The sequence below is a fragment of the Rhinolophus ferrumequinum genome, chromosome 24, assembly GCF_004115265.2.
Source record: "Rhinolophus ferrumequinum isolate MPI-CBG mRhiFer1 chromosome 24, mRhiFer1_v1.p, whole genome shotgun sequence".
Taxonomy (NCBI): Eukaryota; Metazoa; Chordata; class Mammalia; order Chiroptera; family Rhinolophidae; genus Rhinolophus; species Rhinolophus ferrumequinum.
This window is the reverse complement of record NC_046307.1, coordinates 25,756,636-25,781,900: the sequence shown is the minus strand read 5'-3', so window position 1 is coordinate 25,781,900 and position 25,265 is coordinate 25,756,636. Positions and strand designations below refer to the sequence as shown.

At 38.0% G+C, this 25,265-nt stretch overlaps 1 protein-coding gene across 1 annotated transcript; it reads right to left on the bottom strand.

Annotated features, from left to right (window-relative positions):
* Nucleotides 1-1,625: 1,625 nt before the first annotated feature.
* MRPL22 (mitochondrial ribosomal protein L22) lies at nucleotides 1,626-24,137 on the bottom strand. Its single transcript, XM_033096846.1, has 7 exons — nucleotides 24,057-24,137; nucleotides 23,933-23,975; nucleotides 15,858-15,993; nucleotides 11,273-11,338; nucleotides 10,396-10,473; nucleotides 9,039-9,108; nucleotides 1,626-2,469 (listed from the first exon to the last, which is right to left on the bottom strand). The coding sequence occupies exons 1-7, from the start codon at nucleotides 24,118-24,120 to the stop codon at nucleotides 2,258-2,260; spliced, it is 669 nt and encodes a 222-aa protein (XP_032952737.1). The 5' UTR covers nucleotides 24,121-24,137; the 3' UTR covers nucleotides 1,626-2,257.
* Nucleotides 24,138-25,265: the final 1,128 nt, after the last annotated feature.

Sequence of the window (25,265 nt, the reverse complement as noted above, 5' to 3'; positions counted from 1 at the left end):
GCAAGCACAGAAGGAATTACAAGCATTCAGAAATTGCCATTAAAGAACAGACATTAGTTTCTGAACACATAAACTTCAAAAGTGGGAGCCAAAATGTTCGTGTGGTTACCCAGCCCTGGACACTAACCAGATGTACTCTGCACCAGTCACAGTGGGAAAGATTCATCAATTGAGATAATGTAAATAAAGTGCTTAAAACACTGTTATGGATATACTGCTACGTGTTAACTATTATTACACTTTTTAACACACCAGCAGTTCCAAATGAAGGCTTAAGAGAGATCCCAAGCAAAATTTCTTCATTAGAATCCAGGGTCTGTTTTGTCCTTAACTTTGTCAGAATAGCTTTACCGGCTAGCCTGATTGAAGCAGTACCTTCTGTTACATAATTTATAGTTATGGAGTCCACATCACCACCTGGCTCATTTTAGTAACACCCAAGCAAGTCAAAACTCCACGGCGAAGGCTCATGGACCATCTGCACCAAGAGAGCAGAGAGACTCGCTAGACCGGTGATTCCCCAGCACGCACAGCGCTGGGGCGTTTGTTAAAAGTGCAAGGCCTCTGGTCTCCCACCCCGGATGCTGACTCACTTAGTCTGAGAGTAGGGCCCAGGAATTTGCATTTTCTAACAAGTTCTTCAAGTGATTCTGAAGAACACCGAGACTCTTGTTTTACACATGGATGAAATGGAGGAGAGGGAGGGAAAGGACCTGCTCAGTCTTCCTTCCGCTTACTGAGTACACAAGCACTACAGCGCAGGTCGCCATTACCACTCATGATTGTAATCGGTCCATGATTCCACGCGACAACAGCTGAGGGCCACAGCATGAGTCTGTCCTAAACATCAGTGGCTTATTCCACTGAGCCCTTTGCCTTTTTATCTACACATTCAGTTCACTGGAGAGGCACAAAAACCCACGTGTATATTCGTTAGGTATGCAGAACCAGTACTTGAGAAACCTAGCTTAAATAATAGCTCCAATATTTATAAGCTCTGTGATGCTGAGACAGTTATTCAAATTCTGTGTGCTTTGGTTTCTTTCTTTAGAAAGTGGCAAAATAACACCTACGTTTGTAGGATGTTGTGAAGAATAATGAAAAATAACACTAGCACAGAGCTTGGCAAATAATGAGGTTCCAGTGAATAGTACCTGTTGTTAATGCCGCTTTAAAATATGGCATTAAAACCACATTCTTCATTTGACTAGTGGACTGTTCTCGAAGTATGGTCCCCTACAACAGAATCATCTGGAAGTGCTTGCTTAAAACAGATTTCTGGAACAAGACCTAGTGAATTGGAATCACTGGGGCAAGACTCAGAAGTCTGCGCTAACAAGCAAGCACCCAGATTCTCCCTGTGCATGTAAAAGTCTGAGAAACACTGGACTAGGGCCGTGGACAGAGTGCTTTTTGTCAGTGAACACAAGTGTATCAGGCAGAGCCTGGGAGAGCTGAACACTAATTTAACACTAACAATTTTCTGCTAACTAGAGGGAGCGAGTGCCACCTGCTGTCTCCTTTTAGAATGCAACGCTGAGCCTGGTTCAATTCCTCTCTCGGCAACCGAATTCACTCTGAAAAATGAATCATCCTAAACAAAATATCCAAGCAACAGAAAGCACTGTTAGAAGGAGACATGGAAACAGTCTTTATTAAACTACAAGAAAACTCTGAGTTAAAGGGTTTTTGGAGTTTTAGATTAATATATCCAATAAACTCCTATAATTTCAAGTTACTGCTAAAACAGTAAAGGAAAATACAACCCCTCACCCATTGGCCTGTACCGACAGTAGGAGGGAAAACAGAGCCACAGAATGCCCTAAAATATTGCAATGAAACAACATGCAGTTATGCTCACTTCCACCATCCCCTCCCCTGTTCCCAAGAGAAAATCAAGTGAAATAAGGACAAGCTTTCTTATCCTGTAACATTCTACTCAAGTCCAATATCAAAACTTCCACCTGCAAGAAAGTTAATATTTCCTTCAAAAGGTATTCAAAAAAGCCTTCTGAATTATAGTCTGTTACTATGTTTGAAGCTGATTTTCCGTCCCAAGTTGCAAGTGCATAAAATATTCCCAGAGGCTCAAGAGAGACGGGCAACCTTATAAATACTCATACTCGTAAAACTAGCAGTTATACTTCGTCACTTCAATAACTCAATGACAAATCATAAAAAGCATCTGTCTTTAATTGCTGTCTGTTTTTAGGGCATAAATGGCAAACTATATACACTGTGGAGTCTGAATTCCCCATCATAGAGTGTGAATGATGGTCCGGTTTCGAAGCTCCTGAATGTACTCTTTGGCGTGGGTGACCGCTGTCTTTGGTGCCTCCCGTTGCGGTGGAGGGCCTTCCACCAACTTCACAAAATAATGGCAATAAACCTTCTCCATGATCCCAAAACGACCTCTGCCGTGGTATCGAATGCGTTTCAGGTACTGGCCTCGCCCTGACGTGGACTCAGCTAGACAAGGAAGAAAAAGAGAATTATAGGAAATGACTGTATCCACAAGACTACAGCGCAATCAGTTGAGCAGTTTCTGCCCTGCCTTCAACTGGATCCGAAGCCTACATGAGCTCGCTGGTTGGCCAGAGCAGGTTTGTCTCAAAACAAGTACCTCCTGAGTACTTACTAAGCACCAGGCTCTCTTCTAGGAATTGGAGACACCAGAGTGAACAGACTAGCAAGGGCCCTGTCTCTGCAGCGCACATTTTAGAGAAGACAGGAAATATGATCATTTCAGTTAGTGACAGGTGCTATGAATAAAACATTGAAACGACAGAGATTGATGTGGTGTTGGAAGGCAACTTCAGACTGGGGGGTTGTCAGGAGGAAGAGACATTTGACCTAAGAGCAGAATGAATCATCCACGCAAACATCTAGGGCCGAGGTGCTCCAGGCAGATGGAACAGCACGTGCCAAGGCCCGATGGTGGGAATGTCCTTGGCTTGTTTTAGGAACAGAAAGACCAGCCTGCTGAAACACGGTCAGCAAGGCCAAGAGTGGTACAAACATGGGAAAGAGATCAGAGATGAAGGCAAGATTACGTAGAGCCCTGTAGGTTGAGGCGAGGAGTTCTGATTTTATTCTAACTCCATGAGAAGCCCCTGGAACCAATGGTTCCCAAATGCTGGTCCTCGGGCGAGCTACATCACACTCACCTAGGGAATACACTGTAAATGCTGCTGCTGAGACGCCATCTCTGGAGATTCTTCTAATTTAGAATATTTGGGGTGGCCTTGGAAATTACATCCTGACCAAATACCGCCACCCCCGCTCCCCCCAAATAATTCTGATTCAGTTTTAGAAACTCCCGTATCACAACAGCCCCCCTCCCCGCCCATCCCCCATTCTGCATGTCAAAGATGGACCTTGTAAACTTTGAAGAAATCTTTTAAATATTACATAAGTAATCTGTTCACCCCCCGTAAATCAGAGTACTAACCACCTTCTACTGTTCTCTGAATTTATTTCATCAGTTACTATTTTAGTTAATTTAATAGGCCTTTTAAAAAGGTAAAATCTACAGACAACAAATTAAGCCACTTCAATACTCACAATATTTATATTCTTACTGTGACATAACTTTAAAAATATAGGAACAATATCAAAGTATGTGTCTGACAACCATCTAACTACAATCGTCTCATGAATGGGTCTGAGCAGGAGCATCCGAGCTTTGCCAAAGAGAAAGCTAAGGATAAAGTGATTCAGAAAACTGCGGCGGGTCTCAGTGAGACAAGGAGAGAACTGCTGCCCTTGCATCAACTCCATCTACTGGGTGCTAAAGAAACGAGTCTAAGAATTTCCAAAAGTGGAGGGGTTGGGGGCAAAATGGGTAAAGGTGGTCAAAAGGTACAAGCTTCCAGTTATAAAATAAGAAAGTCATGGGGATGTAATGGACAGCATGGCAAGGGCAGTTAATAATACTGTATTGTATATGTGAAAGTTGCTAAGCAAGTAGATCTTAAAAGTTCTCATCACATGAAAAAAAATTCTGTAACTATGTGTAGTGATGGATGATAACTAGACTTAATTGTGATCATTTCACAATATATACAAGTAATGAATCATGTTGTACACCTGAAACTAATATAATGTTGTATGTCAATTATACCTCAATAAAAAAAATTTTTTTTAAAGAATTTCCAAAGAGAAAGCAGCATTACACAAATCACTTTACAATGAAGTGCCACCCAGTTCCTGGATGAACTGGTCAGGAAGAAACCATGAAATAAGAACAGTGATGCTGGGGAGGGTTTAGAAACCTTCTAAAAAGCGTTTTACAAACAGTATGGCTGCTCCTGTCCAAAACTGCTCCTCTACCCAAGTTGAGCACCGATTTCCAAATACTCTGAGGATACGAAACACTACTCGAGTGAAGGAAGTATCAACACTATCTGTGCAGCTATCTAATCTATATAATCTATCAACACACAGTGATCAACACTAGGGTCTATGTTAACTACCATTTTCCTTCCATCTTCCCCAAAACACGTAAGAATAGATGCTCAATACCCGCTAAATGCCAGTCACCATTTCATCCTCAAGCCATAAAATATCATCTGCCAAGCTTTAGGGCACATAATGCCATCCTTTTTCCATGTCAAAACAGAAACATTAATCTTTCTGAAACACAAGGATTCTTTAACACACTACAGTGGGAATCGTAACTCAGCCACTCTGAGGTCTGAGTGAAGTCAGGACTTAGGCTATAGATTCCACATTGATTTCTGGTCTCCCCTCTTCCGGTCTCTCTTCCATTATTAGGGTTTTCAAACTGCATTAGTATGGAACCATTTCAATCAAAACGAAACAACATGTGAAGCCCACCGTCATGTGGATCAGTTGCAACTGAAACAGAGAGAGATTCCAAACTGTGCCCTTCATTCACCCAACAAATACTTCTGCATTCTTACCAGGTACCAGGCCCTTACCAGGGCCTGGGCTCCGAGGACACAGCCGTGACCAAGACATCAAGGAGCCCACCCCTAGAGGCCCCAGAGCACAATTTGAAAACCAATGCCCACAGTTAATAGTCTTAAATCATTGCCTTAATAACACAGAGCTCTTAACCAAAAACTTCCTGTGGTTCCTCTTTGATACAGTTAAAACCAAATGCCACACACTGCCACGTTCAGCCCTCTGGAATCTAGACCCAAGCCACTCTCTCGATTCTATCTGCTCTAGGTCAACCCTCTACCTCCTTTACATTCTACTCATCGTATCACACTAGTGCTCAGTCTAACCTATGTGCCGTTGCATATGTGGTTACCTCGCTTTGACAACCTTCGTTTCTCCTGAACACTCTCAGATCCCCAAAAGCCTATCTTCAAAAGACGAATTTTTCTAAAAAATATCCATGACTATTCTAACCCATACTGACTTCTTTTTCACTACTCCAACAACACCATTTATCTATTACTCTCTGGTCCCAAACCATATGCTTGCTACCTGGTGTATGTATTCATGTTTCTCCTGGAAAGTCACTTCCTCAACTAAACTTCTACTCTTTTTGTATTACCGCAGAAGTTCATGCTCCACAAGGAACAGAAATGATTTTGAAACACAGCCTCGCCTAATTCATATCATATTTGCAATACAGACATCTCTGGTATATATGCTCAAATTCTAAAATAAGTTTCAAAGTTGTTCAAGACCATATAATACTAATAGTGTAACATGGTTTTGTTTCAACTCAGAAGAATAATTTATGTATACTTCCAAAGGGCTGTTTCTGCCAAAGAACAAAACTGCATGTACTAAGTGTTTTAAATTGCTATAAAAGATACACCACCACCTGACTGTGTAGGCGGTATGCACATTGGAGGTACTCAAATACTTTTTGAATGAAAGAAAAAACATTAAGACATCTCAAAAAGGAACAACCTTCTAAAGACAGTGCCAAAGATAATGCTCTTCTAAAGAGAATGCTCAGTGGGTACCAGGTATTTAACATATTGTCAGTATTTCCTAGTACTCGCATTGAGGTAAATGAGAACCTTGACATTTCAACATTAGAAACCCCCCTCCCCACTTCGTCGCTCTGAGCCCAGAATACTTGATGTGCAGTAGATCACTTTCTCTGAAGTGAATCACTTTAGATGCCATGAATCACTAAGCAGTGACATTTTATTAGTCCGTGTCCACTTGTTAAGGCTACTCAGAGTGTCATTAGTCATCATTATAAGTTTGAAAAGGAAATGAATTTTCAAACTCTGTGGTCATGCAACACCAGATATTAGCTTTAGACAGATGACAGAATTTGAAGGAATTACCATATAATGAGAACATATGCTACCAAAATGCACTTCCCTTAAAATGCCTAGACTTATTTCAGGGGACTGAAAGAACCATTGCTGAGCTGAAATGGTAGCCAACAAGTAGCTAGTCTTTCAAAACTCCAAAAGAAGTCTATGGAATGAAATGCCTAGGCATTTTCTAAGAATACAGTAAGATAAATCAGTTTCCCACATTTTATAAGTAAGAATCACTTAGGGTACTTACCCAGGCCTCTCTCCTGGAGTTTCCAATCCAGTGAGTCTGTGGGGAGGCCTGGGAATCTGTATTTTTAATAAGAACCTCAGATGATTCTTACCTAGGAAGTTTGGCAAACACAAGGATAAAATGTCTGATGTGTCATGGTAAGATACTTCATCTTCCTGAGCTTACTCATCTCTTTTTCATTCATTATAGAATCAGGCAACAAAATAGTTAACAAGTGAGTTTTTTAAATCTTAAGACAAATTCAAACTATCAGCCCTACTTAAGAAAAGAGATTTGGCGGGGGTGGCTCTAGAAGAGGGTAAACAGGGTCTAATATATGGTGACGGAAACAGAACTGACTCTGGGTGGTGAACACACAATGTGAGATATACACAATGTATTACAGAATTGTACACCTGAAATCTATGTAACATTACTAACAATTGTCACCCCAACAAACTTTAATTAAAAAAAAAAGATTTGTACACGGAACTGGATGAAAAGAGGGTGCAGGTGGGGCAGGTATTTTTCAGCAGAAATGTACATAAAGAGACCAGTGAATTAAAGGCCCATTCACACACACGTAGGATTAGATGAGTTTATTTTTCCTTAATGGCAACACTGGACTTTGCTCATTCATTTGGGAAGACAGGATTAAAGCTCCTCGCCCTATCTCTCTCTACTACAATTACCGAAATGGATTTAAAGACAAAATTCTATTTCATTGGTACCCGAATTCCATTACAAAGTGTTGCCTGTTAGCTAAGAAGCCCACACTCCTATGAAACTGAATACAATTAAATTTAATTTGCTACTCAGTCACAGAGCAGGAAGGGTCACCAAGAGGTTTTAAGCAAATGGTCTTGCTCTCCATCCATTTCTCCTTTTCCACTGATTCTGGGCCTTCCCAGCATTCTCTAGTCATGCTGCTCCCAAAAGAAAATGCTCCTGACGAACTGTGGCCCTGCATCTTCTGAGTTGTCGTGTTGATTTCCCTCTACATCTTTGCATGTACCACAATATATTTAGTTATACAATATTCAGCTTTAAAATAAGATATTTCAATTGAAAATCTTAACTCCTTTGAATTTCAGAAGTAGGTGTGGTCACAGCATCAATTCCAGGTGAGATTTTAACTTAAGCAGAATACATATATCCAGTAGGGCACAGGTTATGTGACAAAGTGGAATTTAGATGATTTTTTTTTTTACTCTAATTGTGAAAAATTATAAGGCACAACTAATTTCCCCCATAATGATTCAGCCTGTTTTCCTCTATTTGGCGAGTAGCAGTTCTCCATATCTTGAATTTAAAATATCTTTAGATAAAACAATTCTTCTTACATGTAGGTTTGGCAGAGGGAGAAATTTTTGCTTCGACTGCACCGTCTTTGTTGGATTACAAAACTGCTGAGGTTACGAGTAATTGCTGCTGAAGTGAGAGGAAAACATTAACTCCAACTACTGCTCCACTTTACTGTGGTGTTGGGAGGGGGCAAAAGAGCTTTGTGATAAACGTCGGTCTCTTTCAACGTCGGTCTCTTTCTGGAAAAAGAACTGTGTGAAGGTACGCTACAAAAAAATCCCTTCCATTTTGTACAAATGCTTCCCAAAGCATTTTCACTTACATTAGTTTAACTTGATGTGGAATAGGCATACAAAACCCAAGGTAATGCTTCAGGGTCTAATACCAAAGGGAAACAAATACATCTGGGTCATCTAAGCCCTCCAAGCCCCCTTGGCATTTATAATTCAACAGATTTTCCAGTCTGGTCACTGGAAGGTTAAATGATAGAACAGCTTTATGGATTAGGCACCTGGCTTGGCACCTTATAAATAAAGATTCTTTTTAAGTCCACCCATGTTCCTTTATTTACCTCCTTAGGGTTGACAAAGAATTTATTTATTTAAAAAAATCAGTTATATTAAAAACAAAACAAAACAAAAAAAACAACAACAGTGGGGTGGCCGAATTGCTCAATTGGTTAGAATGCGAGCTCTTAACAATAAGCTTGCCGGTTCGATTCCCACATGGGATGGTGGGCTGTGCCCCTCCAACTAAGGTTAAAAACGGCGACTGGACTTGGCGCTGAGCTGTGCCTTCCACAACTAGATTGAAGGACAACGACTTGACTTGAAGCTGATGGGCCCTGAATAAACATAGTGTTCCCCAATATTCCCCAATAAAAAAATAAAATGACAAAGATAGTTTAATTTAAAAAAAAAAAACCCAGTATGTTCTTTCTTAGTTTTATTATAATTAAAGGACCACTCTATGTACCATCTTGGTATCCATTATTCAAAAATTATTGCCAACAGGTTTCATGATCTCAGTCTCATTAGAGAACAGGTAACAGCAAAGCAGTCAAGTTATTACCATTTACACAGATTAACATTAGTATGCTGAAGGCTAAGGAATAAGCTATTACTAGCAATTTTCACTGGCAAACCCAGTCCTAAGTAATCAGATATCAACGCTGTTAGATAAAGAACTTCACATCACTATTAGAAGACATTTTCCAATGCTAAAAATATAAAAGATCTTACCTATATATAAATTGGATCTGAATTCCACATTGTGGTCTCTCACTGCCATATCTTGTGCTTCTAAAAGAATCTTAAACAAGGAAAAGAAAAGCATTCATTCACATGGCTGACTCTGAACTAAAATGAAATTAAATTTCTCATCTATTGTTGTTATCTCTATAATGACTGTTAATCACGTCTCCATTTTATAGTCAATTTTAAAAAGAAAATATCAAATAATAACAGTACTAAGCAAAAGGGGTACTTCCTTCCTCAGACTGCAAATGCTAGGAACACAGTCCATTCTGCTGTTTTAAATGGAAGGTGTGAGCTGTGAAGGAGGAGATAGCAGCCCTTGTAGCAGTACCCTTGGTAATGAATATTATGTCTTTGAGTCTGAGACTCGCCAAAAGTTCAAGAAGCTCAAGAGTTAAATCTTATTGAAAATTCTTAAACCTTCGATCCAAAGTAACCATTAACAACATCAGACAAGTAGAGAAAAATCATACTTGAAAATTTCCTTTAGAATTATTAAATTTAAACTCCATAGACCTTTTGAATTAGGTTAACTTCCTCCAGAACACAATTTTTAAAACAGGAAAATTGTCAGAAATAAGAGAAACCAGATCTTTCACTCTTTTAAAGATAAAGAAGACAGTACAAGACCGGTACACACAGATGCTTAGTAACTGTATTCTGAACTGAACTAAATACAGGCATTCCAATGGACCCTCTTAGAAGTCTGAATCCATCAATCTCAACTATTCAAGTACTAAACTGAAAAGATCAGATCTGACTTTAGGTGAGACAGTTAACAGAAGTCCAGGAAATAATGCTGATACCCCTAGATGTCCTCAATCCGGCTTTCTGTAACCAGAATCAGTGCAGTTATCATTAGCACATTTGCACTCAGTGAATCAGCTACATTTACAGCTGGGCCTTTAAGGAGAGTCTAAGCCAAATCCCACCTGGTTTACAGGTAAGAAAAACGAGACCAGACTAATTAAGTGTCTTGCCAATCGTCACGATAGAAACATCAGAGACAGGACTAGATTCCAAGTCTCCTGAGTCCGAGTCCAATGCTCTTTCAACACAATTAGTTGTAAAATCATAAGCTCTCAAGATCTAATCATTAAAAATAAGATTTATCACTTCACAGACAGTAAAATAAAAATGTCTAATGCAAATAAAAGCATCTCAGGAAAAAAGAATGCTTAAAACACACAACATTCCTAACATACAAGGGCACTAATGAAACTGAGTGCCCTAAGTCTGTGTTATAACAGCTATGAATTTACATCAGAAAATTCAGGATTTACGCTGAGCTTACTAACACCTGCAAAACAGTTATGCACCCTCCTCCAAAACCTCAGTTTACCTCTTTAATTATCTGGGCCCCTTTTTTGTCACTGAATTCCAACTGAGCCAAAGCCTGGTCAATGGACATCCCTCGTATCTAGAATTAAAGGGTGACAAACAAGAGAAAATAAGCAAGTTAGTTTACAAAGTCAATGATTCCTTTTAAACGAAAAGCAAATGTCTTACATAATCTAAATAACTTCTAAAAGTAGCTAAGTAGTCATATGTCAATTATATCTCAACAAAACTAGGAAAAGTGTTTCAATAATTAAAAATTAAAACAGCTCACTAAATGCAGGCAAAAGAAAACAAGTTTGAGAAAGGACGCCACCCTCTTTAAGCCAAAATCTTAAACATGTTAGTCATAAAACCTCAGTTGCTGATATGTTCATTAATATTAAAAGACAGAGCAGACATGACAGAGAGAGGTCATGAGTTGGCAAGGACCACATGAGGCATTAAAAGCATCTCTTTCTCCTACAGGATAAGGGCATCATATGTCTATTTGCTGCTTTGGTCTCCTCTTATACCTAAATTTCATTTTCCACAGAAAAACTTAGAAAGCAACAGTTTGGAAACGGGTTGAATCAACTTTTACAGGTGAAGAAGCTTGTTTTCTGGATTCTCTTGTTATAGCCAGATTCCTGATGTCTTTGTTTTAAATATCTATGAATCCAATGTGACTTTGTTTCTCAGAAGAAAAGTAAAAAAAATGAAGCAAAATCACCCATCTCTTAACAATCATTTTTGAATTACCTATCAATCATCTGAACATGCAATTATATTCCTCACTTTTTAGAGAAATTGGGGCAAATTTTTTTTATTTTTCAAATCCTGGGCGGAAATTCACAGCTTCTTTTCCTAAGTATTATATGGTAGTAGTCTTTTTAGCTTACCAATTTTGCCAAATACCACATTTTGTCCTTGCTATACTTAATTTGTCTTCGACAATGGTAGATTTCCTTAAAAATAGAAAAAAAAAAAGTAAGTTTATATCAAAATGACAGTCACATACTGTTAATAAAAAGTTTTTACTTGCTATGCCTAATGAAAATGATGCTGTAAGAAATAAAAACATTATTTAAAATTTGGACATATTACTTCCTTACACAAAGGTGTCGTTTTCCAAAGTTTCATCATGTTAAAAAGATTACTAAGAGAGGAATAGAAACTATAAACTGCCTAGTTTGTGCCAATATGTACAACATTTCTATCCAGAGGAACAGTAAAAGATTTACATGAAAGTATTTTAAAAACATTCAGCTGGCTGAAAAAAAAACAAAAGAAAAGAAAAGGTACAACAAGAAAAATAGTTTCCTGTTAGTGAAAAGAACAATGGCAAAATGGACAAAATAACTGTTTTCATAGGAAAGCCAATACTCTAAGTGTTTGGTCAAGAGCATAGATTCTAGAATCAGACTGCCAGAGTTGAAGTTCTAGCTCTACCGCTTACTAGCTACAGAACCCAAGCTACTAAACCTCTCTCTTCCTAAATTTCTCCTTCTTTAAAATGAAGATAATAGTACCTACCTCCTAAAACTACAATAAGGATTAAATAAAAATAACCTATGTAAGAAAAACACTTTACAGTGCCTAACACATGGAAAAATCTTAGTAAATGTTAGCTTTTATTATCTTCCATTTATAGTGGTAGGTATATCCTATTTAAGCTTTAACTCAATCATCCATTAAACAATTTATAGTTCACAGAGAATTTTCAAGCCCATTATTTCATTTGATCTAACTTTGAGTCGGGAGAGGAAACATTTTACAAAGTGAAAAAATCAGAGAAATCAAATGACTTGTCCAAGACCACAGAGCTCGTGAGAGACAAAGCTAGAAGCCAAAATGTCATACAGGAAGAATGTGAAGTGCCTCATACAATCTCTGGGTGTATCTTCAAATTTCCACTTAAGACTCTAAAATTCAGTCTTTGCACTACTATATGCTATTAACTAACCAATGCAATAAATGAGGTAAAGTTAAGTTAGAATGTAATGCACTAAATAGTTATTTAAATGAAGTAAAAATAAGTCTAAATTATGAAACATGTAAAGCTTATAGTTAAGTACATACTGCCACTTTAAAAAAATTTAAAAAGCACTCGTCAAGGCAAACGATATCAAGGAGACCACAGAATTTTCTAACATTCTGACTCCTGCAGGAAATTTTCAAATGCCTTAGAAATAACAGTTTTCTCAAGTGGCCATCTGTTAATATGCAGCAGATTTCATTTCAGTTGCAATAGAAGCTGACAGACTAAAAACTGTAGCAACAGTCTAAATTACATTTTCAGCAATAAAGTGTCCTATGCAGCACAGGAAAGAGGAACTGCCATGACTGATAACACTAATCTGCAGAAATCAATATACTCAGAAACGTCTTTTATATAGAAAACTTTCAATTGTTGGTGTCTCATGGTAGGCTACCTTTAAACCTGAATTGTATGATTATCTTCAAATTTTGTTTAAAAAAAAAAATCATCCTCTTCTAAAACTAAAAAGTTCAACTTTGACTTTAGGCAGGTGCAATGTTTAAAGGCACTTTCTGAAGATAAACCAGACAAAGGCTCAGTAAATAAGCCTATCATAACGCTGTAGACCAGAAGACCTGGGTTAAATGTCACTGCTATTAACTAACCTATAGATCTTAAATGAGGTAAAGTCAGGACATGAGGCACAAAACAGTTATTCAAATTAAGTAAGTCTAAACTATGAAACATCTAAACCAGTAACTTTTAAAGGAGTTTATTTTTCAATGCATATAATAAATCAAACGATGAAATAGTGTCACCTAATAAAAGTCCTTATTAGAGCTTTAATGGGAATTAGAGCCTTATGTATAAGCATGACTTTTTATCAATGCTTCAATTAATCCATAAATTTAAAATATGCCTCTTATAGAAATGGTTATTCCAAGAGTTTTGATATAGTCTCACTACACTTTTATTTGAAATAGCTTTCTTCAAAGATATTGCAAAAAGTAAACTCAAGCCCAAATTAACAAAGCATCACTACTATGAAGAAACCCTATTAATTTCTCTCTGGCTTATTTTTTTTACCATGATGAAGCCTCAGGTAAGATCAAGTGTACATAAGAATCTGTATTGATCAAATATATGGTGATGGAAGGAGAACTGACTCTGGGTGGTGAACACACGATGGGATTTATAGATGATGTAATACAGAATTGTACACCTGAAATCTATGTAACTTTACTAACAATTTTCACCCCAATAAACTTAAATTAAAAAAAAAAAAAAAGAATCGGTATTGTTTGGAAATTTGTGCTAGCTAAATTAGGCAGGTAGTCTTAAAAATCACAGGAGTGGCCTAAAACATACCTAAATTGGTGACACTCACTTTAACTTACTGCTGTAAGATTTACTCACTACCCCATTCACTATTATTTGTTTAACTACATATTCCAATGCTGAAAGATCAGAATGAAAGAATGGTAATTATTATCTGCCTCACTTTTGAATTAGACATAAAAGTAATTTCTAAAATGCTGGCAGCTATCAGATTGGCAAGTGTAAGGGACACTGTACACAATGGCACAGGGTATGAACTATGTGCCCAGGTTAGCAAATCATCCTTGTTACCTTGTTAATAAGGTAGGTCTTTAGGAAGGGCATTAATAGTCCAGTCATAACAGTATAAGTGCTACACCAAAGTCAATTTACCAAATACTATTTAAAGTCAGAAAATGTTAAGGTATTTTCCAAAAGTCATAATTTGTCCCCAAAAAGATTACTCAAACAAAATCTGTGCCAAATAAAAAAATTAAATTATATTTTGCCAAAGTGCCTAAAAGTCAAACCAAATGTCTTCACACAGGCATTTGTATAATAATGAGTATTAATGATTCAAAACAGTTAATCAAAATAGTCTCAGGAAACACAATATTAATACATAACAAATGACTGTACTGACATTGTTCTTCATTTGCTGAAGTTAACTAGATGACCAACTGTTAACTATTTTAACTTTAACATTTAGGATGTATCTCGAGTACATTTGTTTTAATATCCAAAAAAGACTAGTACTACAAAATACAAAATTTGCTCTTAGATTCTGGACTGACAAATAACTGTTAGGATTTCATTTCCAATTAATATTTAAGTTCAAAGAGCTCAAGTAAGAAGTAAAGAAAGCTCATTGGGGGCGGCCGGTTAGCTCAGTTGGTTAGAGTACGTGGTCTTAATAACAAGGTTGCCGGTTAGATCCCCACATGGGCCACTGTGAGCTGCGCCCTCCACAACTAGATTGAAACAACTACTTGACTTGGAGCTGATGGATCCTGGAAAAACACACTTAAAATAAATAAAAGTTAAAAAAAAAAAAAGTAAAGAAAGCTCATTAATTATAGAAATATTTTATTTATGATAATTTTACAAATGTGTAACTTTTTCTAAATTTTAGTTAATTACAACATGGAGTCAATACCTAATAGCATAGACTCTGCTGCAAACCTAACTTTTAAGTTCTGATGGCATGATAAAATGTGAAAGCGACAAATGTATTTGTTTACACCATTAGCATCTTTCTCCTCGTATTTCCCAATCAGATGTGAACTCTTTAAATCAATAAATTAACTCCCCCAAACTAAAAAAAACCAAAACTATACTAATTCAGACCAATACTTAGACAGCAATTGAATCTTAATGAAATGTATGCTGTCAAGTTCACACAAAAACTAAGCAAGTGACAATACTTGGATGGTATCGATTATCTAGTCGCCTTAAAGCCCAAAAGTCTTTAAAAGATGTTTGCTGAACGGAATGATTCATAATTAACACAGTAATTCCATTTCTAAAGTACTTACCACAGTTTATTTTCTTAAGTATTCAAATGTTTTCATCTTGTTCATGCTATTACTACTTGCTAAAAACTTTTTAACAGATGTAAATGTATTCCGCAGCACATTCACATTTAGCTGGAAATGAGTCTTACATCTCAGACTAGAGCAGTCTCTAGCAGTATGAAGAGGGCAAAAGAATTCTGAGCAACTAAAAATAAAACCCAGTACATATATCTGATTAAATTCAAACCTTAGGTTCACAGGTTTGTGAATTACAAAACAACCAAGTATCTATATATAAATATAAAACACTGGAAAACCATATACCATTTAAATATTGGCCAATGATGTTAAGTCACTCTTGCCAACTCCTCATTCTCCGTTATCAAGAATCATTATCAAGCCTCCTGGAATCAAAACTCAGTAAGTCTCCAACTATTACGAGTAGCTGAGTTTGGAGTTAAGGCCCCATCCAAGGAGGTTAAGGCAAACAAATAGGTACAACAAATACAATCTTTTTAAACTGCCAAAAAGATAAATCTAGTACATTTTCTTTATCAATTAAAGGATCATGCAAATTGCTATATAACTTTTCTTTTCTTAACATGGATAATAAATCATTGCTAGTCACAAAAAAGTGAGAGTACATTATCAAAATTAGTTCTACCACAAACTTACTGCTGGTCTCCGAGGTTCCCCAGGCAGTTGTGGAGGATAAACAATTTTATTCTTCTTCTCCCATTTTCGAAAAATGTCAAGAGAAGCACTGGTGTGGATGTGTGACTGGGGTAAAACAGTGTAAGATGAAAGAAGCCTGTAAAACAACAGACACTTAGAATCTTTTTGCAGAATCTTTTTGCAGAATCTTTATGAATCTTCTGAACCACATCAGCTCCATTTTGACAGAAACTATTTAAGGATCACAAGTGTAAATATTCTAGACATATTCATTAATACATACTGCTTTTACGTAAAATATCACAAAGAGCTAGTTTACCGAAGGCTAAGAAGAGTAAAAAGTCAATAACCCATATAAGTCAAATAATAAACAGATATTCACACAAGATCTCTTGCTCTGACTGGCCAGTAAATAATGACTTTGTAATATAAGTCAGGCCAGTCCTAAAACAGATTTAAAGAAGACATAATGGATACCTGACCTGAGCTGTGGAATTCCTCAAAGTTGTTAAGTAAGCAAGACAAATAGCATCATTTTATAATCCCTAAGAAATTAATGGATAAAGTTGGCATGATGCACCTCCTGATCAAAGAACGTACCACCATCCATGAAGCTGTCTTTCCACAAAAACTAAACCTGAATCGACTAAGCCTCTAAGATTAAATACAGGAAATACAGAGACTGGGGAACATACTAAGCACATCAGGAGGATGTACTCTGCAAAACCCAAGCTGTACAAAACTCTACAAGACAAACAACCCAATTTCTTCAACAAATAAACTACAGAGAGGAAAAAAGAGAGCTGAATAAAGAACCCTAAGATTAAAGAGACTTAAGACAAATAACTAATTTCAATGTGCGGACTATTATTTCAAAAATATGACAGCTACTTAACTACTGTGAATTTGAACATTAACTGGATATTTGATACTTTTCAATGAGATACGTAGTGATGAAATAACATAGGATCTGGGATTTGTTTCAAAATATGATGGGGGGAGAGTAGGGCTATTGATAAAACAAGATTGGCCATGTGTTAATTGTTGAGGTTGGGTGATGGGTTCGTAAGGGTTCATCCTATTGTCTACTTTTGTATACGTCTTGATATAGCCACATAACGCAACTAACTTTGGTGTTCTCTACTGCCTGAAATACAGAGTCTGAGCCCCTTGGCAAGACAGAGAAGGCCTTTCAGAATCTAAGTCCAACCAGGCCTTTCAGCTTACTTATGGCCACCATCTCCTTTGTTCCCTAAATAAGGCACATGCTTTCATACTGTCACGTATTTCCTAACGTTGTTTTCTCCTCCCTCATGATCTCCTGAATGAACTATTCTTCTCCTAGTGGCTCATTTCTCCTACTCTATCTCAAGTAACCATTACATCATAGTATGAAGATCAGGGCCCGATAACGTCTGTATCTTTGTCATCCACATTCGGTTCCAATGTTTTAAATGCAAAACACGAAACTAAGATACATAACATTAAAGGGCAAGATTTCCTAATAAAACTATAAGCCAGGAGATGAGGGGAGAGACTATGGAGTCAAGCAGCCCTGGCTCTAAATCCTAATTCTAACTTACTAAGTGAAGGGCCTTGCTAAGTCACATAACTTTCTAGATCTGTTTTCTCATCAGTAAATGGAGTGATAATAGTAAACACCTCATGGGCTTCTTCAGACACTCTAATGAGATACTGTCAGTAAAATACTTACCTGACACTTAATAGGGCTTAATATATTTTACATATTATTACTTTCAGAATAAGGAGAACAATACCTACTTCATTCTGCTTTTGGTAGATCAATAATTAATGTGCCGTACCCTACAGTGTCTAGATGATAAACATCTAGGAGATGAAAAATGGCTAGTACTAATTTTAAATTAGGCCCTCTGAACAGATAATATCTCCTGTTCTCCAAAAAAATAAAACCTGTGAACTGTAAACTTTATATTACACAATGTCAAACCTTTTCGTGTTTATAGTCATGATCATTTAATGTTTCTACAAAGTTGTAATTAACTTTGGGTACACCGTTTGTCACCTCTTGGGACCTCAGTTTCTTTATCTAGGAAAAGAGGAACTGGACTATATCATCTCTAATCTCTATGGTCTCTCCAAACCTTAATTCTGTCTGCAGTCTCATCGCTGACAGCATGGTTACAGAATCACAAACCCCTTGGCTTCTACCTTAAGCCTCCTCAGTGAAACCATTCCTATACGAACTGTTCTGAAAAATGGCTGCAGGGTGAGGCCCATGGTTTCTATAGCCCTCTTGTGGGTTCCTGGGCCCAGTTCAATGTGTGGAGGGGAGAGGGGTTTCCCACACACCACCAAGCAATTCGGGCACTCTATCCAGAGATAGCATCAGAACCCAGACTCTAAGGGTAGGCTCTAAGCGTTCAGACTTACAAGACTGCCCCCCCCACACACCGCACTTAGGGACCAGTCACAAGCCCACATTGTTATCTGTTCTTCTGACCAACTGGCTATAAATCAGATTCCCAATATCCCCTCCTCAGGCTCGATTAATTTGCTAGAGTACTCACAAAACTCAGAAACATTTTACTTACTAGGTCACCGGTTTGTTATAAAAGGATAGAACTCTGGAACAGCCAAACGGAAGAGATGCACAGTGCAAAGTATGGGGAAAAGGCATGGAGATTCCATGCCCTCTCGGAGAGTGCCATTCTCCCCAGATCTCCACATGTCCACCAACCTGGCAGCTCTCCAAACCCTGTCCTTTTGGGTTTTTAATGGAGGCTTCATTACACAGGCAAAAAGGATTAAATCAGTGGCCACTGCAGACTGATTCAATCCCCAAGCCGCTCTCCCCTTCCAGGAGGTCAGGGAAGTGGGATCAAAGCTTCCAATCCTCTAATCACATGGTTGGTTCCATTGGCCACCAGCCCACAGCCATAGATGGATGCTTTCCAAAAGTAACCTCTTTAACATAACAAAAGACACTTTTGTCACTCTCAACACAGGAAATACTAGGAATTGGGGAGCTGGGAACTATAGCTGAAGATCAAATATACATGAGAAACATATATTTGGTCAAGGACATATAAATCACAATATCGTAAATGGCCATGTGAAGCACTCAAATCCTCAATACACATCCGATGAATTAAGTATGATGCTTAACAAATTAAATGCATTATGAATTAATAATGACAAAGCTTTCTGAATACCTACAACACTTTCAGGGCTCAAATGGTTCATAAAATGAATTATCAAGTAAATACTAAATTACTGTAATCAAATTCAATTAATATAATACTCCAAAGAGGGTACTTAATTCAGTATATTAAATCCCAAGTTCCTATACGCCCTCTCCTGGCCAGCTGTTGGACTAACTTAAAGAAGACAAAAATGAAGCAATCGTAAGGTAAAACTGAAAATAAACCTATTTCAAAACTTGAGGCTTTTATGACACCTTTCTATGTGAGAAAGCCTATGAAGGGTCATTGAGAAAACAAACTCCAGAAAAGGAAGTTGATGCAATTAAAAAATGATGGCAGGGGCGACCGGTGACCGGATGGCTCAGTAGGTTAGAGCGCGAGCTCTTACAAACAAGGGTGCTGATTCGATTCCCACATGGTCCAGTGAGAAGCCAGGGCTTGAGCTTGGAGCTCAGCCGCAGGTGGGCGGCCGGTTTGCTCAGTGGTTAGAGCGCACTGCTCAAACACCAAGGTCACCGGTTCGATTCCCACATGGGCCAGCGAGCTGCACCATTCACAACTAGATTGAAAACAATGACTTGACTTGGAGCTGAGCTCCGACTCCCCGCCCCACAACTAGATTGAAAACAATAACTTGACATCCTGGTAAAAGTTTCCTGATTATCCCCAATAATTAAAAAAAGAAAAAATGATGGCATGGGTTATTACTGTTGTTTTCCAAACATTAAATTTTAAGGTTGCCTAGAGCTCTAGTTTACTGTTAGCATTCTAAAGAATCAATATAAGTTAAATCTTTAAAAAAAAAAAAAGCACTGAAAAACATCTAGGATCAACCTTAACATTCTGAAATTCAAATATCACCACTGATAATAGCCTTTCATTTACTAGGAATCCCAAAAATCTTTAGCTTCACTGTATCTCTGTAAATTGAGTCAAGGTAGCTGTGAACCAACTCAACAAAGTGCTTGTACACATAACACACACACTGGGGGGCCCACAGTAAGGTGAGGCTGCCAGAGCTCACGCCAAAAGCGGACGGTATACTGGAACTACCAGATGAAGAATTTCCTTCCTCTCATTATTCTGGTGTCCCTATCTACCAATACTTGAGAATTAAGTTAAAGCATCATGTTTTAAATTCTACCCACAGTCATAGACATTAAAGAGTATAGATACATGCTAAATTTTAAGATTAAGAGTTCATTCAGATAAAACAGAGTCCCTGAAACTTTCTAAAGTCACAATTTGAAAGACAAAGTTCTCTCTTCCTAATAAATACTTCCTATTATTACTCAAAGTTCATTTTGAAATTCACTACAAGGTATACCCACGTCCTGAATGAAGATAATACTGGCCTCAGGCTCAACTTTGAGAGTAGCATTCTATTATATGCGTGAAGGTAAAAAAAAATTCCTTATTTCAAATCTACTTCTGATAACATTTTAAAGATACAAGAACATCCTCTCGTCTCAATTAAAATCTAAAATAAAGGGTTGAATTGATCTGTATATTCTCATAACTCAATATAATCTTACTTTGTGAAAAGCCACGGACAATCAAACAAGGGAACAAGAGTTTAGCAAACAAAAAAAGTGAAATTCCAGCAACTCTGGACCACGATATGCTCAAAATTTCTCAACCTCTGCACTACTAACATTTTGGGTCATTCGTTGTTGTAGAAGCTTGTCCTATGCCTTGTGAGACACTGTAATATTTTTTCAGCTTTCCTATAAGATTGAAATTTTTCAAAATAAATTGAGGGAAATATTATTTCACCCATTAATGCAAGGGCCACGGCCCAACATGCTTTCCAACATACTTCCCACGTTGGAAATCGTTACTGTGTACTCATTGCATGGCTAGCATTACAGGTGCTAATATTTAGTTGTGATGTCCCAGTGCAGAGATTCCCAGACTGAGGATTATAAAATTACAAGCAAAGCTATGATTGCAATATGCATTCTTCTGCGAAGACGTTTTGTGGCTTTCCTCATATCTCAAAGGGGTTTGTGACAAACATTTAAGAACCACTGTCCTAAAAGGCAAGGAATCACAACCCCTCAGATGACAGGGTCAGCATTAATTAAGAGCACAAAATCATTGTGGTTGTCAAATCTCGCCAGTCATAGTCATGTGTGTGTAGATGAATCAAAATTAGAGATAATTTCTACCCTTTACTTTGGAAAAGTCTCTTACAAGTGACTTAACTAAATAGAAAAGGAGGCTGATTTATGTTTCAGTTTCTTATCTTCTGGCTAAGTGTTCTATAGAAGTAGGGCTGACAGATGAAATATGCAATCTCATTTAAGAGTATTGAGTGGTTACTGATTGGTTCCAGCATAATATCTGATTCCTTGGAAAGAACGTCATGACGTTATCATCCCTGTCCCTACATCTACCTACACAGTACCAGGCACTACAACAGACATTTTACTATTGATTCTCTCAATTCTCACAACCACCCTCTAACGTAAATATTATTCTCATTTTTTTGAGATGAGGAAACTGAGCCTCAGAGAAGTTAAGTAAAATGTTAAGGGACAATATTTGTCCCTGGTAGAGACCAGCTCTATCTTCTGTAGCCCACTGTTTATTCAAATACATCACACTGCAGTAGTCATTTTTCCACCAAACTGCTAATGCACGACATTTTCAACTTTTTCTTGTGGGGAGTTTTAACCTATGTACATCTCAGTCACTAGTGTCTTCAAAGTTTTACACTAGCCCTTCTATTTCTAAACCACCAAAATGTATTCTTCATTCAAAACTTAAGTCACCTCTTCCCAAAAAAACTCCCCAGAAAATCTCTTCTGAGCCCATCACTCTCTCTCTCACATGGTGTGGGAGAACACTAGTGAAAGCCAGAGAATTTTTTGTTTATTCCTAGGTTTGCCATGTATTAACTCTGTAACCTTTAGTAAGTCACAAAACTTCTCAAATGCATCCATCAGTAAAATGGGAGAGTTGGAATTCAACAGTTGGAAAACTGCCAGCCTGCTACCAAATATAGCCTACAGAAAAGTTTTATTTGGTCAGCAGCATTGTTTCCTTAATCCAACTAAAAGCCTTCATATGAGGAATGCACTCTACGGACTGCCGTAGGCCCGACCACTCTCTCATTTTACATGGACCGCTTCTCCTAATTCATTTATTTCTATTATGTGTCTGGCAGCCATTAAAGTTTCCAATCTCTGAATTAGATGATCTCTAAGATTTTACACAGTTATCATGAGCATTATTTATACCTTTTCTACTTAGTTTTTATGTGATCATTTCCCATTAGAAAATCCAGAATAGGGATTCTTATAATTATGTAACTTCAGAACTAGAAAGAGCCTTAGAAATTATCTAGAAAAATCAAACCGTCTTGTATGATAAGGATAAAAAGACTGAAGCCAAATTGCTTAAGTTACTTGCTCAGAGCTTCCCAGTATAAATCAGTGCAGGGCAATTTAAATCAACAAACAGTAACAAAATACTCACTTTGCGCAAGACTCTATGTTGGAGCTCAAAAAAAAACCAAGAACTGACCCTACCTGTCCAGGGGACATAAGCTAGTAAAAGCTCACAGACACGTATACGTGAAGCGACTATTCAAGGCAAACATGCGAAAAAAGGAGAAATTTATTTCATTTTTAGTGAGAGCTGAGAAAACCTCCTGAAGGGGAAACATCTGAACAGGATTTTAAATAATCAGGAGTGCTGTGATAGACAGCAAGTGAGGGTCGAGCATGAAAAAGCCAAGTGTCAAGTAAACGCACAACATATTCAGAAAAAGTAAGTAAAGCAGCATGGCTGGGATGGAGTGATAGAAGATAATCTAAGAAAGCAAAGTGTAGACAAATTCTAAGGGCCAGCGCCCACTATTTTCTTCTTTAGCCCGCCTCATCCTCCCCCTGACCCAAGAACCCAGGACAGAGCTAAAAGTAATGGGAACTCAATAATAATTTATAACAATAAAAAACAGCAAGAGCAGCTAAAATTTAGGGTGGGATTATTATATGCCATACACTGTATTACATACTTCCTATTATTCAATCCTCATTTAAAAAAATCTCACGTAGGTAATAATACTTCCATAGCATATGAGAACTGAAACTTAGAGATAAGTAACTTTCCCCCAAATCACACAGTTAAAAAGTAGATTCACACATGACTTAGCTGTCTCTAAAGCGTATATAAACCAAATAAAGGCTAACAAATGCACTGATCAGCAAATTTACAATCAAATTATCAATCTCCAAATATCGATCACTGTACTGCAAAAGAGGGACAATGAAAAGGAGAAAGGGAAAGGCTTCTTTTGAGTCCTGACTCAACTGCATTCCTGAACCTTAAAGAACAGTTTTGTCCTGCGGTCAAAGGACGCTCTGAGGGTAGTATAAAGCTTCAAAACTTCCTATAACTGGGGGACCTTAGGCAAGTTATTTTACTTTTTGGAGCTCCAATTTCCTTGTCTGAAAGATGGGTATAGCAGTATATATACTGCATAGGATGTTATGAGAATGATATAACGCATATAAAGCATGTCATACAAGGCCCGAGGTAAGCCGCGGCTGTCTATAATAGTCCCGGCTCGAGTAAACAAATAACGAGAGAGATAACTAGAAAAGTTGGATGTTCCAACATGGCTGGGAGAATCTAACCACGTTCAGAAAGATCAGAAGAGACTGTTCAGAAAAGACATTTACAATATCCCTTGGGTAACAGGTCATCCCGATCCCTTGAGGGCTATGCAATACGGCGGCAGAACGATAGGGTGACAAAGCAAAGACTAGCTGGCACCTCCATGGCCCCAGAGCCTAAAGCAGAGCCTGGCACATAGGCTCTTAGCGATTGACAGACTGGTAAGGAGGCCTTGGGCCCTTCTGCTACTCCGAGGAGACTTACCCCACGGCCAGCTTCCCCCTCAGATTCTGCATCCATAACGTACCTGCAATATAACACAAGCCGTCAACGCAGAGTCCCACTTCCACTCCCTTCTACCGCCCTTTAATCATTAAGAAACTCTTACCCAAACGTTCCAATATTCCTGCCGCCATCTTCCTCCCACCCTCTACGGAAGCCTCCGAGTTCATGCACCGTCCGGACAAGACGCATGCGCAATTCCCCGCATTTCCTCCCCAGCTGAAAACCCAGCAGTACCCGCGGTGTTGTCATGGAGACTACAAACACGCTGCCGGCGCTTAAAGTGTGATCAGCCTAACCTTGCTTGGGAATGAATGATTTAACGAAGGCCGAAAACTAGTGAGTTTCCGGAAATTCACCGGGATCCAGAAAAAATGCGAAACCTCACCACACAAATGGTCTGAAAGGATTAGGAAAACAGACCGTGAATGAGCCACCTAACCTGGGTGGGCCTCAGGTTTACTAGCCAGCAAAATAGTCAGAAATAATTATCCCTACAGCACAGTTTTGTTGTAAGATTACTAGAGATCATGTGAAAAGCTCTTTTAAAAAAAAAAAGCAGTTCAAATACAAAGTATGATGTCTTAATCCCTATTAATTTCCAGGTTGACCTACAAGAGATAAAAATTAATCATCGGGCACTTGCTACCATATATGTCCAGCAAGCATTTCACTAAATCTCAAATATTCCTCACAGCAGCCCAACAAGTCATGGATTATCATCCTCTTCAAATAAAAAAACAGATTTAGAATAGATTAAAGTCTCTTAGATAACAACTGGCAAAACCACGTAGTAGTCAATCTAGATTGGAAGGCTCCAAAATTAGTGGCCCTACCCACATCCAAATATATGTCTGACCTTTCTATTATTTATTAGATCTCTCAGGTTTCGTTTGCTACATATGTGGGAGTGCCAGATAACCAATGCAAACAAGCAATACAGGCGTAAGACAGCGTAAGCGCAGAAGTCTGAGCATTTGGGCATGTTTGATTTGGAAGGACACTGCCATTCTTTTGCCTCCACAGCAACTTAAGTAGGCATCTGGTCAAATCAAGAGTCACTCTATTCTGCAAAAGAACCCAGAGCCTGCATTTCCCAGTTGCACAAACTCTTTCCTTGTTGATTTCTGATTCGAACTTTTACATTTTTGTTCATTGGCTTCTTGTAGGAATCTTTAAAGCATCTTCAGAACTAGCAAAGTGCCCGAGCACACAGTGTTCAACTACTGATGAGACAGTAATTGAATAGGTCCAAAGAAAAAACCCGCGGTGAGAGAAGGTGATTCCACCAGTCTAACCCCTTAATTATGTACCT